General features: G+C 41.2%; 2 protein-coding genes across 17 annotated transcripts in view; one reads left to right on the top strand and one right to left on the bottom strand.

Annotated features, from left to right (window-relative positions):
* The window catches only part of TPGS2 (tubulin polyglutamylase complex subunit 2), a 149,989-nt gene that overhangs the window by 107,114 nt on the left and 29,050 nt on the right, over positions 1–13,825 (top strand). Inside the window, exon 5 of one of the 6 annotated variants that reach the window (XM_073212973.1) lies at positions 1,460–2,522. The exons of 2 other annotated variants lie outside the window; for them this stretch is intronic. In XM_073212973.1, coding sequence (XP_073069074.1) covers positions 1,460–1,467 — 8 coding nt within the window. In that variant the 3' untranslated portion in view covers positions 1,468–2,522. Of the gene's footprint in view, positions 1–148; positions 597–1,459; positions 2,523–13,825 lie in introns of those variants that run through there. 3 more of the 6 variants (XM_073212970.1, XM_073212969.1, XM_073212967.1) reach the window with 3 other exon arrangements.
* Positions 3,027–13,825, bottom strand: part of FHOD3 (formin homology 2 domain containing 3) — a 523,260-nt gene continuing 512,461 nt past the window's right edge. For all 11 annotated transcript variants that reach the window (XM_073212918.1, XM_073212919.1, XM_073212922.1 and 8 more), the window contains one exon: positions 3,027–3,620. In XM_073212918.1, the coding sequence (XP_073069019.1) occupies positions 3,538–3,620 (83 nt within the window). In that variant the 3' untranslated portion in view covers positions 3,027–3,537. The remainder of the gene's footprint in view (positions 3,621–13,825) is intronic.

The raw sequence follows: 13,825 nt of genomic DNA, 5'->3' as shown, positions 1-13,825 counted from the left end.
GAGGTAAAGGTCTGGTATACTAGACCAGGACGAGATCCCATTCCTGCCACTGTGCTATCACAGGACCACTCTCTTGCATTCATCCTACCTGATGGACAAGATTTGCCTATGCTGCTGTTATTAAAACAAGTATCTTATTGTCCTTAAGGTTTCTTCTATAGTCCCTGTGGCTTCGACGTGCCCCCTGGATGCAGCTGCCACGTGATGATTGCTCTGAACTCCCTACCTGTTCAGCTACTGACTGCCTGTGGAATGGGCGAGCTATGGACTTAATATTCATAGGACTTTGAACCTAGCTGAATCCTCCAGCTTGAGGATTATAATGATTTTATTGCTGTTGCTAGTAAGGTGATATTTCTGGAGCAGTGGGCTATGGGTAAAATTGCAATATTTCCAGAATTTCCTTGCCTTAATGCATCTGCACATCAATAGGTGTTTCCAAGGGGTGGAGAGAAGTAGTCTATCTCATATCAATAGGTAATTACAAGGGCAAGCGAGGGCATATCTGGACCAGAGAGGTTGGGTGGGGCCTTTTCTTCTGCAGCTGGCTTGTGAGAGATGACTGCTTTTAAGAAATAAACGGGCTTTTCTTTTCCCACTTTATTTCTCCCTTTGACTGATTTTTGGTTTCAAAGGTATTTTGCCCCAGGATTTTTCCCCAGAGTTACAGCACGCCCTCAAGGCATATTTTTGATTGGTGGTTGCATTAATTTTCTAGGGCTGTCATAATAAATTACCACAAACTTCATGGCTTAAAACAACAGAAATGTATTCTCTTGTAGTTCTGGAGGCCAGAAGTTCAGCATCAGTATTATTGGGCCAAAATCAAGATATCAATGGAGCCATACTCTCCAGAGGTTCTAGAAGAGAATGTGTTCCTTGTGTCTTTCAGTTGCTGGTGACTGCTAAGTTTTCTTGGTTTGTGGCCACATCAGTCTCTGCTTCTATCTTCATAACACCTTCCCTTTTGGGTGTATCAAATCTTTCTCTGCCTTTCTAAGTATACTTATGATTGGATTTAGGGCACACCTAAATAAATAACCTCCCCATGTCTAGATCTTTAATTTACATCTACAAAGACCTTTCCTTATAAAGTCACAAGTTCCTGCAACCAGGACCCTATGTTTGGGTGGCCACTATTCAGCCTACTACAGTGGTATTTGGTGACACACTCTCTCAGGACCACAAGCCCAGAAATGGTGGATCAGGAGCTATGGACAGTGGGATGGCTACCCACAAGTTAGGTGCCTGGAATCGAGGTCTGACCCCTGGCCCCTGCTCTTCCTCTCAGTGATGAACTTGGAAGAGAACAAATCTGTGTCTTCAGCCCTCTGAAGACCTGTTCATCCCCTAATCCCTCAGTTATTTTTAAAATAGAAAGGAAAAAAACTTAAGATTCAAAACAAAACAAAACCCAGACATCTTTAACAGAAAAGTGTTTACCTTTTTTTACCCACAGCTTTGTGATTTTGACTCGAATGAAGAAATAGGCACAAGAATATCTCTGGGGATGACCATCAAGCTAGCAACAGAATCCTTCAAGTGTAAGATCCTATTCACTTTAATGCTTTGCAAAGGTCTTTCAGAGAAAGAACCATCTGAATTAAAAGAACACTAACAGAGTGTTAGAGTGAGTGGCGACAGGAGAAAGAAATGAGACACAGGAAAAATACTTGTTTCACTAAAAACTACTACACCAACTTTGCAAGAAAAAGACGCTCTTTACCTAGCAGTGACCAAGAAATTATTTGACTTTGCTTGCTTCCTTTAAGGACCTTTTAATCCCTAAAATAAAGTTAACTTTAGATTTTATTCAGTTAGTTCCTTTCGTAGAAAGATGTAAAAATATTTGTTCACTAAATACTGAGACAAAAATGCATCTTCCTTTCATGTGCACATCACAGTCCCCAGTGGTAGATGTTCCTCGTATCTTGTCTGTATTCAGTGCTGAGGCAACAGGCAAATGCACAAACCACTAAATCATATGTAGAATATCGCACATTATTTAGAATGATAAGGAATTGATACCCTATGCATTCTTTTCAAGAGAGTGATTAAATAAGCTCAATTGTCTATCATATACAGACCTTTTGCAGGTTCTAGGCTCTCCTGGGGTGCTCACATTCATCATGTATTGTTTGACAAATGCCTGTTTGAAAGAGCTTCCTATCTCTTGGTGAGTGGGGATTGGAAGAGGGGAACACAGTCACAGAGGCCTGTGCAGTGAATATATTATCATCTTTTGCTCTTCAGACAACACAACTGCATCTTGCCTATAAATCACATATGCCCAGATTCAAGAATGCAGGGTCACAGAGGTTTTGAAAGTGAGGCAAAGATGTTATTAGTGACCTGATGATATTTCAACCCTAAAACACCTGCTGCAATGATTTATCTTTCCCTGCTTTTGGAGATGGAGGTTCTTCACAGGGAGCCATGCAACCCTGGGCTAAGGGGTTCCTGTGGAGGGTTCAGCCACCACCTGGCCACCAGGTCTCTCAATGTGGTTCTGAGGTAATGGAGGGCCCCTCACGGTGCATCCTCTCTGGACACCTTAGCTTCTGATGACTTGTACTTGAATGCCAAGGACTATATCTGTCATTCTGAGAGTCTCTGAAAACAAAGCTACATAACCGCTTTGGGAGATATTTGTTTTTTTGATAAAATGGATTTTTTACAAAAAAAGTGAGTGAGTGAGTTGCAGAGTAGTTCAGGTTTTGAAATGCTAGTGTAATTTTTGCTTCAGCTTCGCAGTGGGGCAAAACAAAGCACATGGTCAGGTGATATATATGAAGTTATTGTTAACTGTCCTGCAACACAGCCTGATGCCTCATTAAAAGGAGTTTCAAAGAGCACACTGCTGATACTTCTCACTCTATCAATCAACCAGAAAACAAAACCCAAAGGACCTGCAGGCCATTCCAAGCCAGGGTCCCTCTAATGCCCCTGAGATGTTTTGCTGATTGGGATGGGCAAGCCGATTAAGTGGTTTAATGCCCTATATGCAGAAGAATAAATGTTTCCAGTTATGGCATTAAACTCTATTTATTTAGTTTTGAAACATGGTGTACATTTATGAATTTGTATAAACATTTAGTACATCTAAAATCCACAACTGATAAACAATCTGTGCTTTCTTTTGTGTACAGTTTTGGAGTTTACATCTGGATATTTTAGTGATGTAGAGAGACCCAGTCTGTGAACGTAATCCAATTGCCTCATATGACCATAGTAACAGTGACAGAAGTGATCTCCATAGAAGGGCCATTCCTTGCACAGAAAAGGTGTCAGTGCTTTGGAACTACTAAATCAGGTGTCAAGGAAATGAGAGAGACACAGCTGACATGATGTAGAGAGTGTGAGGAGGCACAGAGATCCATGTGAATGCACACAAGCCCTGCGTGACGCCTAGAGGGGGTCGCTCCCTTTAGAACCTTCGATGTCAATGTAGTATCTCCTTATTCCTCGCTGCAGGGGTTCCGTCCAGCAGGAGCTTGCACTCTGCTGGGGCATACTTCTCAGAGTGCCCAGGGAATGTCACAGCTGCAACTCTGAAGTGCTGACCAGGCCCAGGGCTCTGGCTTCTTCAGGTGTCAGGCCACTCTTCAAGGTCCTTCGCACTACAGCAGCATGACAGGTCACACAGGGGAAGAGAAGGAGGAATTAGCAGTCAGGCATCTGGTGGCAGCCCACCAGTCCCTTCTTCCCCCACTGGCTCCCCGATGCCCTACTCCTTCTGAAGGGCCTAGTCATCTGTTTGCTGGGTCAAGAAAAAGCTTAGGGCTACAAGAAATTGAGCTAAAGATGGCATAGGTGCTGACTCGGAGAGCTAAGCAGAGTGGGAAAGGAAAAGAGAGGGGAGTCCCACCCTTACCAGGTTTCTGAGAAATGGGGGCAAACTGTTGGGAGCTCAGCCTCTGGCAGCACAAGGAATGGATCAGAGCTAGCAAAGTGATTATAGAGCGAAGGAAAATGCGAGATCCAGTGATGCAAATTCGGTAAGATAACCCCACAAATCTGCTGAATGAGCAACAATGCTGGCGACATACCAAAGAACCCGTGCCCCACAGAGCAAGGGGTTAAAAGAACCCAAGGCAACAGGCAGCAGTCAGGATGCATCTGTCCATAAGTGCTGTGGGTCTTAGTCTCGACTCATCAAAGGGCCTCTAGAAAGAAGAACCAGTGACTCCTGCAGACTGGGCGCCAAGGAGCACACTGCCAAACCTGTCCTCGGTGGACCTGGTGGGGCTTCTCTGGAAAGCACACAAGGCTCAGGAAGGACCAATGACCCCTTCAGAGGAGCTCACAATGGGCAGCTGAAGGAACACTCACGTGTAACGACAAAGAATTGGCTTGTGTTTAACCCGGCATTATGGGTTCTCCCATTGTCTAGTGTTCATCAGTTTGGGTGTCAAAATACAGCCTGGATGGAGGTGAATAAGGAGGCAGCTGCCCCCTTTGAGACAAGTCCTTTTATTTGAGAAGTTGCCTAATTTCATTTCCCTTAACTTATAAATTATATTTGCCCTACTCTGTAGGTAAGGTCATACAGAGTTTGAGGTATTTGTTCTATTTTCAGAAGAAGTTAGGGATCTACCTTCCACCCTAAAATAAATCCTAAATGAGCCAGTGTACATGAGATGATGAAGGCAGGGCCTTGATGAGATTGTGGAGAAAGTATAGCTCACCCTTACTGTCTTCCAATCCTTCCTTGTCAGTCCCAGTTCCCCACACCATCCCTTCTGTCACCAGGAGGCTCGTACCCCCTCAGGTCACCCCAGAGGCCAGAGCGCCACCTCATGTGTCTGCAAGCAACAGCCCATATTCCATGCCTCCCCAGCATCCCCTGAGCAAAAGCCCACATAGCATGTGGATAAAGAATCTGAAAGATCCATGCTCATGGTTCAACTAACAGGGCTTCATATCTATTAATAAATGATTAATTTTCTCCCAGGAATCAGTACTTTAAATGGGGGCCAATACCTACACCATTAATTTGGTCACTCAGCAAGTAATTTATGGAGAACCTATTGTGTACTCAGCACTTAAAGAATTGAAGTACTAATAGAAGACTCAGAGACATCAAGAATAGATTTTTATATAGATAAAAAGATTTGTGGAGAGGTGGAGCCAGGATGGTGTCATGAGTAGAGCAGTGGAAATCTCCTCCCCAAACCACATATATCTATGAAAATATAACAAAGACAACTCTTCCTAAAATAGAGACCAGAGGACACAGGACAACATCCAGACCACATCCACACCTGCGAGAACCCAGTGCCTCACGAAGGGGGTAAGATACAAGCCCCGGTCCGGCGGGACCCGAGCGCCCCTCCCCCCGGCTCCCGGCAGGTGGAGAGGAATCAGCAAGGAGGGCTAGGGAAACCAGGATTGCTGAAAACCCAGCCCCAGGATTCCGGACCAGAGCGAAGACACAGTGCATGCGTGGGGTCCTGGATACTAGGGATACAGGGTGGCAGGACTGGTGAGCGGGTGCCTGAGGCCGACGCCGGAGAACAAAGAAACGGGAGTGGTTTTTTTTTTGTTTTTTTTTGGCGAGTGCTTTTTGGAAGCCTTAAAGGGACAGGGACCCCAATACTAGGGAAACAGTGCAGCAAGACCGGTGAGCAGGTGCCTGAGACCAGCGCCTGAGGACAAAGAAAATCGCGCGTTTTTCCCTTTTTTTAATTAATTAATTAATTTATTTATTTTTTCTCTTTCATTGTTGCTGTTGTTGTTTTGGTTTGGACAGTGCTTTTTGGAAGTCTTAAAGGGGCAGGGCAGGACACTTAGCCCAGAGGCAGGGAATCTGGGGATCTCTGGGCACTCTAACCCCCTGGGCAACAGGGAGCACAGAGGCCCCTTACGGAGATAAATAGCCTCCCGGCCGCTCCCCCTCCAATGGGGCTCCACCATTTTGGAGAAGCAGCCCCAACCCGGCCACGCCGACAGCAACAGCGGAGATAAACTCCATAGCACCTGGGCAGGTATCAGAAGCCCTGTCTGCGCACAGCTGCCAAGCATAAGCCACTAGAGGTCGCTATTCTCCCAGGAGAGGAAGGCCACAAACCAACAAGAAGGAAAGCTCTTCCAGCTGTCACTTGTACCAGCTCTGCAAACTATCTCTATCACCATGAAAAGGCAAAACTACAGGCAGACAAAGATCACAGAGACAACACCTGAGAAGGAGACAGACCTAAGCAGTCTTCCTGAAAAATAATTCAAAATAAAAATCATGAACATGCTGATGGAGATGCAAAGAAAAATGCAAGAGCAATGGGATGAGATGCAGAGAAAAAAGCAAGAGCAATGAGATGAAGTCCGGAGGGAGATCACAGATGTCAGGAAGGAGATCACAGAAGTGAAACAAACCCTGGAAGGATTTATAAGCAGAATGGATAAGATGCAAGAGGCCATTGAAGGAATAGAAGCCAGAGAACAGGAACGTATAAAAGCTGACACAGAGAGAGATAAAAGGATCTCCAGGAATGAAACAACACTAAGAGAACTATGTGACCAATCCAAAAGGAATACTCTTCGTATTATAGGGGTACCAGAAGAAGAAGAAAGAGGAAAAGGGATAGAAAGTCTCTTTGAAGAAATAATTGCTGAAAACTTCCCCAAACTGGGGGAGGAAACAATCGAACAGACCACAGAAATACACAGAAACCCCAACAGAAAGGATACAAGGAGGACAACACCTTGTTTATTTTAAGACACATAATAATTAAGATGGCAAGGATCAAGGACAAGGAAAGAGTTTTAAAGGCAGTTAGAGAGAAAAAGGTCACCTATAAAGGAAAACCCATCAGACTTCTTGACAGAAACCCTACAGGCCAGAAGAGAATGGCATGATATATTTAATGCAATGAAACAGAAGGGCCTTGAACCAAGGATACTGTATCCAGCATGACTATCATTTAAATATGATGGCGGAATTAAAAAATTCCCAGACAAGCAAAAGCTGAGGGAATTTGCTTCCCACAAAACACCTCTACAGGGCATCTTACAGGGACTGCTCTGGATGGGAGCACTCCTAGAAAGAGCACAGAACAAAACACACAACATATGAAGAATGGAGGAGGAGGAATAAAAAGGGAGAGAAGAAAAGAACTCCAGACAGTGTATATAACAGCTCAATAAGCGAGCTAAGTTAGGCAGTAAGATACTAAAGAAGCTAACCTTGAACCTTTGGTAACCACGAATCTAAAGCCTGCAATGGCAATAAGTACATATCCCTCAATAGTCACCCTAAATGTAAATGGACTTAATGCACCAATCAAAAGACACAGAATAATAGAATGGATAAAAAAGCAAGACCCATCTATATGCTGCTTACAAGAAACTCACCTCAAACCCAAAGACATGCACAGACTAAAAGTCAAGGGATGGAAAAACATATTTCAGGCAAACAACAGTGAGAAGAAAGCAGGGGTTGCAGTACTAATATCAGACAAAATAGACTTCAAAACAAAGAAAGTAACAAGAGATAAAGAAGGACATGATATAATGATAAAGGGCTCAGTCCAACAAGAGAATATAACCATTCTAAATATATATGCACCCAACACAGAAGCACTAGCATTTGTGAAACAAATACTAACAGAACTAAAGAGGGAAATAGACTGCAATGCATTCATTTTAGGAGACTTCAACACACCACTCACCCCAAAGGATAGATCCACCAAGCAGAAAATAAGTAAGGACACACAGGCACTGAACAACACACTAGAACAGATGGACCTAATAGACATCTACAGAACTCTACATCCAAAAGCAACAGGATATACATTCTTCTCAAGTGCACATGGAACATTCTCCAGAATAGACCACATACTAGCTCACAAAAAGAGCATCAGTAAATTCCAAAATATTGAAATTCTACCAACCAATTTTTCAGACCACAAAGGTATAAAACTAGAAATAAATTCTACAAAGAAAACAGAAAGGCTCACAAACACATGGAGGCTTAACAACATGCTCCTAAATAATCAATGGATCAACGAACAAATCAAAATAGACATCAGGGGATATATAGAAACAAATGACAACAACAACACAAAGCCCCAACTTCTGTGGGATGCAGTGAAAGCAATCTTAACAGGAAAGTATATAGCGATCCAGGCACACTTGAAGAAGGAAGAACAATCCCAAATGAATAGTCTAACATCACAATTATCGAAACTGGAAAAAGAAGAACAAATGAGGCCTAAAGTCAGCAGAAGGAGGGACATAATAAAGATCAGAGAAGAAATAAACAAAACTGAGAAGAATAAAACAATAGCAAAAATCAATGAAACCAAGAGCTGGTTCTTTGAGAAAATAAACAAAATAGATAAGCCTCTAGCCAAACTTATTAAGAGAAAAAGAGAATCAACACAAATCAACATAATCAGAAATGAGAATGGAAAAATCATGACAGACTCCACAGAAATACAAAGAATTATTAAAGACTACTATGAAAACCTATATGCCAACAAGCTGGAAAACCTAGAAGAAATGGACAACTTCCTAGAAAAATACAACCTCCCAAGACTGACCAAGGAAGAAACACAAAAGTTAAACAAACCAATTGCAAGCAAAGAAATTGAAACGGTACTCAGAAAACTACCCAAGAACAAAACCCCGGGGCCGGACGGATTTACCTCGGAATTTTATCAGACACAGAGAAGACATAATACCCATTCTCCTTAAAGTGTTCAAAAAATAGAAGAGGAGGGAATACTCGCAAACTCATTCTATGAAGCCAACATCACCCTAATACCAAAACCAGGCAAAGACCCCACCAAAAAAGAAAATTACCAATATCCCTGATGAATGTAGATGCAAAAATACTCAATAAAATATTATCAAACAGAATTCAACAGTATATCAAAAGGATCATACACCATGACCAAGTGGGATTCATCCCAGGGATGCAAGGATGGTACAACATTCGTAAATCCATCAACATCATTGACCACATCAACAAAAAGAAAGACAAAAACCACATGATCATCTCCATAGATGCTGAAAAAGCATTGGACAAGATTCAACATCCATTCATGATAAAAACTCTCAGCAAAATGGGAATAGAGGGCAAGTACCTCAACATAATAAAGGCCATATATGATAAACCCACAGCCAGCATTATACTGAACAGCGAGAAGCTGAAAGCATTTCTTCTGAGATCGGGAACCAGACAGGGATGCCCACTCTTCCCACTGTTATTTAACATAGTACTAGAGGTCCTAGCCACGGCAATCAGAAAAAACAAAGAAATACAAGGAATCCAGATTGGTAAAGAAGTTAAACTGTCGCTATTTGCAGATGATATGATACTGTACATAAAAAACCCTAAAGACTCCACTCCAAAACTACTAGAACTGATATCAGAATACAGCAAAGTTGCAGGATACAAAATTAACACACAGAAATCTGTAGCTTTCCTATACACTAACAATAAACCAATAGAAAGAGAAATCAGGAAAACAATTCCATTCACAATTGCATCAAAAAGAATAAAATACCTAGGAATAAACCTAACCAAAGAAGTGAAAGACTTATACTCTGAAAACTACAAGTCACTCTTAAGAGAAATTAAAAGGGACACTAACAAATGGAAACTCATCCCCTGCTCATGACTAGGAAGAATTAATATCGTCAAAATGGCCATCCTGGCTAAAGCAATATACAGATTTGATGCAATCCCTATCAAATTACCAGCAACATTCTTCAATGAATTGGAATAAATAATTCAAAAATTCATATGGAAACACCAAAGACCCCAAATAGCCAAAGCAATCCTGAGAAAGAAGAATAAAGTAGGGGGGATCTCACTCCCCAACTTCAAGCTCTAATACAAAGCCATAGTAATCAAGACAATTTGGTACTGGCACAAGAACAGAGCCACAGACCAGTGGAACAGATTAGAGACTCCAGAAATTAACCCAAACATATATGGTCAATTAATATTTGATAAAGGAGCCATGGACATACAATGGCAAAATGACAGTCTCTTCAACAGATGGTGCTGGCAAAACTGGACAGCTACATGTAGGAGAATGAAACTGGACCTTTTTCTAACCCCATATACAAAGGAAAACTCAAAATGGATCAAAGACCTGAATGTAAGTCATGAAACCATTAAACTCTTGGAAAAAAACATAGGCAAAAACCTCTTAGACATAAACAAGAGTGACCTCTTCTTGAACATATCTCCCTGGGCAAGAAAAACAACTGCGAAAATGAGCAAGTGGGACTACATTAAGCTGAAAAGTTTCTGTACAGCGAAAGACACCATCAATAGAACAAAAAGGAACCCTACAGTATGGTAGAATATATTTGAAAATGACAGATCCGATAAAGGCTTGACGTCCAGAATATATAAAGAGCTCACACGCCTCAACAAACAAAAAACAAATAACCCAATTAAAAAATGGGCAGAGGAACTGAACAGACAGTTCTCTAAAAAAGAAATACAGATGGCCAACAGACATATGAAAAGATGCTCCACATCGCTAATTATCAGAGAAATGCAAATTAAAACTACAATGAGGTATCACCTCACACCAGTAAGGATGGCTGCCATCCAAAAGACAAACAACAACAAATGTTGGCGAGGCTGTGGAGAAAGGGGAACCCTCCTATACTGCTGGTGGGAATGTAAATTAGTTCAACCATTGTGGAAAGCAGTATGGAGGTTCAACAAAATGCTCAAAACAGACCTACCATTTGACCCAGGAATTCCACTCCTAGGAATTTACCCTAAGAACGCAGCAATCAAGTTTGAGAAAGACAGATGCACCCCTATGTTTATCGCAGCGCTATTTACAATAGCCAAGAATTGGAAGCAACCTAAATTTCCATCGGTAGATTAATGGATAAAGAAGACGTGGTACATATACACAATGGAATACTACTCAGCCATAAGAAGAGGAAAAATCCTACCATTTGCAGCAACATGGATGGAGCTGGACAGTATTATGCTCAGTGAAATAAGCCAAGCAGAGAAAGAGAAATACCAAATGATTTCACTCATCTGAGGAGTATAAGAACAAAGGAAAAACTGAAGGAACAAAACAGCAGCGGAATTACAGAACCCAAAAATGGACTAACAGGTACCAAAGGGAAAGGAACTGGGGAGGATGGGTGGGCAGGGGGGGATAAGGTGGGGTAAGAAGAAGGGGGTTATTAAGATTAGCATACATAGTGGGGGGAGGGAGAAAGGGGAGGGAGGGCTGTACAACACAGAGAAGACAAGTAGTGATTCTACATTTTGCTATGATGATGGACAGTGACCGTAATGTGGTTTTTACGGGGTACCTGATATAGGGGAGAGCATAGTAAACATAGTATTTTTCATGTAAGTGTAGATTAAAGATTAAAAATAAAATCAGTTCCTGTGTGCTGACCTCCAATGAGTTCTACACAGTGGTATAGAGGGCATGTCAAAGTGTGGGCAAAGGGTCTGTTTGTTTCTATGCAGAAGATCAAGGCCTAGCTTGGCTACCCAGTAAATGAACGAAGATACGATATGAGGAGGAGCTTCTGGCATCAGCACTCTCTGGAGGACTCGTGCTGGGGGATGATCATTAAAAAGCCTCCACAGGGATCCGGGCGATGCTGTGGTTGTGGCTGCATCCACCCCACCATTTCCTGGACTTGCCATTGGAATGAGGAGGGAGATGTCTAGGCTGGCAGGTGCATACAGTGAGACAATGAATTTGACCGGATCTGTACTGTTGGAACTCAATCAGGAGTTGGGAGGGGTGCAAGTTGTAGCGCTCCAAAATCTTATGACTATAGACTATCTATGGTTAAAAGAACATATGGGATGTGAACAGATCCCAGAAATGGGTTGCTTTAATTTGTCTGACTTCTCTCAGACTGTTCAAGTACAGTTGGACAATATCCATCATATCATAGACTAATTTTCACAAATGCCTAGGGTGCCTAAATGGTTTTCTTGGCTTCACTGGAGATGGCTGGTAATTATAGATTTGCTTTGTTTATGTCACCATATTCCTATTATGTTAATATGTGCGCACAAGTTAGTTTAAAACCTATACATACTTAAGGTACTCTAAGAGAAGATATGTCAAAGAAATAATCAATCTTCCCATGTTTTCTTCCATATGCTACCTCTATAGCTTTTCTTCTTCCTTCCTAATTACAACCCTTAAATAGAATTCGTGCCTCATATCGAATTTACCGAGTATCATAATTCCTCCAGGTGGTAAAGATACCTCGAGACAAGTGCTGGGCATAGAAGCCACAGGGCATAAATCTGCAAAGAAGTAAAAAGCTAACCTTTTCAAACAATATGGCTTCTCTCTCACTTACCAACTTTACATTTCTCTGTATGGCCCCGGAAGATGACTGGTTAGCCAGAGATGGGTAAGATTCCTCAAGGGAGGAACAACCTAAGACAGGCACAGTCACAGGGGGGCCATCAGGTGAGAAATCGGGGAACAACAGTGGTGAAGCTTAGAACCTCACCCCCCCGGTTTTGAGAGAAAACTTCTGCATCTGTGGATGTTTTATTGCCCTTGTCTAGCTCGGATTAGCACATAGTCTACAGGCACACGCATGATCATCTACAATTGCTCTCTTACAACACTAAACTATGTTTTCTACCTTTATCTTGCATCTACCTACCACTTCAGCATTTTATTAAAAATAAAAATAATAATAATAATAAAGGGAGAAATGTGGGATCCACATATAAATCAAGTATAAAAATCAAACAAATATTCGTATTTGACCTGATTGTTTATAGTTCATAATGCATGATCAAAACTGAAAGTTTCTGTGATGACTGCCCTTTTACTGTTCACCATGTAAGAACTTATTCACTATGTAAGAATTTGTTCACCATGTAAGAACTTGTTCATTATGCTTCAGAAGATTGGATACTGACGAGAATTAGGCTTGAGATGGATTAATGATTGTGCATTGAGCATTGACCCCCCCTATACAGAATTTTATTGTTGTTAACAACCATTTGATCAATAAATATGAGAGATGCCCTCTCAAAAAAAAAAAAAAATCTAATGACCTCAATGGGCAAACTATCTTAGAATAAGCTTTTACCCTTAAGATACCTGGAAAGAGAGTATTGATTCTTTCCCTTGGCTCAAAAGTCCAGTACATCAATAGGTTTTAATTTAGTGTACAAAACTCTGCCATATTAACATGAAGAGCACACTAACATTTAATGTTTAAGCATTACCTTTTAGGAAATTAATATGACAAAGAGTTCAATGTAAAATCTAACAGGTCACAATCTAAATCTAATATTAATTCTGAAAACCTCAGCAACTTTTATCTTTATTGAAAAGACCAAACCAATCCCTTTCACCTCCTACTATCATTATCCTATTTTCATGGCCCTTCTATGGAGGTAACACAACTTAAAATAAAACTTGGTCATAATAAGTCATAGAAAATAGTTCTCTGTCACTATGCTCAACTTCAGACTTGATCAGGAAAGTAAAGTAACTACATGGATGTTCATACACTTATGTAATTTGCTGACTCAGTGTTTATGACAATACTAACTTTTGTATCTTTTAACATTTGAAATCTTTGTTATCTAAAAACTGTCCCAATAAAAAGTGACATGAATCATGAAAAAAAAATTTTTAATGGGCAGAAAACAGCTGGCAAGGCTGGCAACTTCGAATGGTTAAAATAGACATAGAATTCCCTCTCTGCTTTATGATGTGTTCATTAATAAAAGTTTTAGAACATTCTAAAAAAAAAAAAAAGATTTGTGCTGAAGGGTACCCTCAAGTCATGCCCCCCCACACTACTGTATTTCTAAGCCTAGCTCTGAGCTCCA

This window comes from Manis javanica, chromosome 9, assembly GCF_040802235.1.
Source record: "Manis javanica isolate MJ-LG chromosome 9, MJ_LKY, whole genome shotgun sequence".
Taxonomy (NCBI): domain Eukaryota; kingdom Metazoa; phylum Chordata; class Mammalia; order Pholidota; family Manidae; genus Manis; species Manis javanica.
The sequence above is the reverse complement of the archived record's forward strand: the minus strand, read 5'-3'. Positions and strand labels throughout refer to the sequence as shown.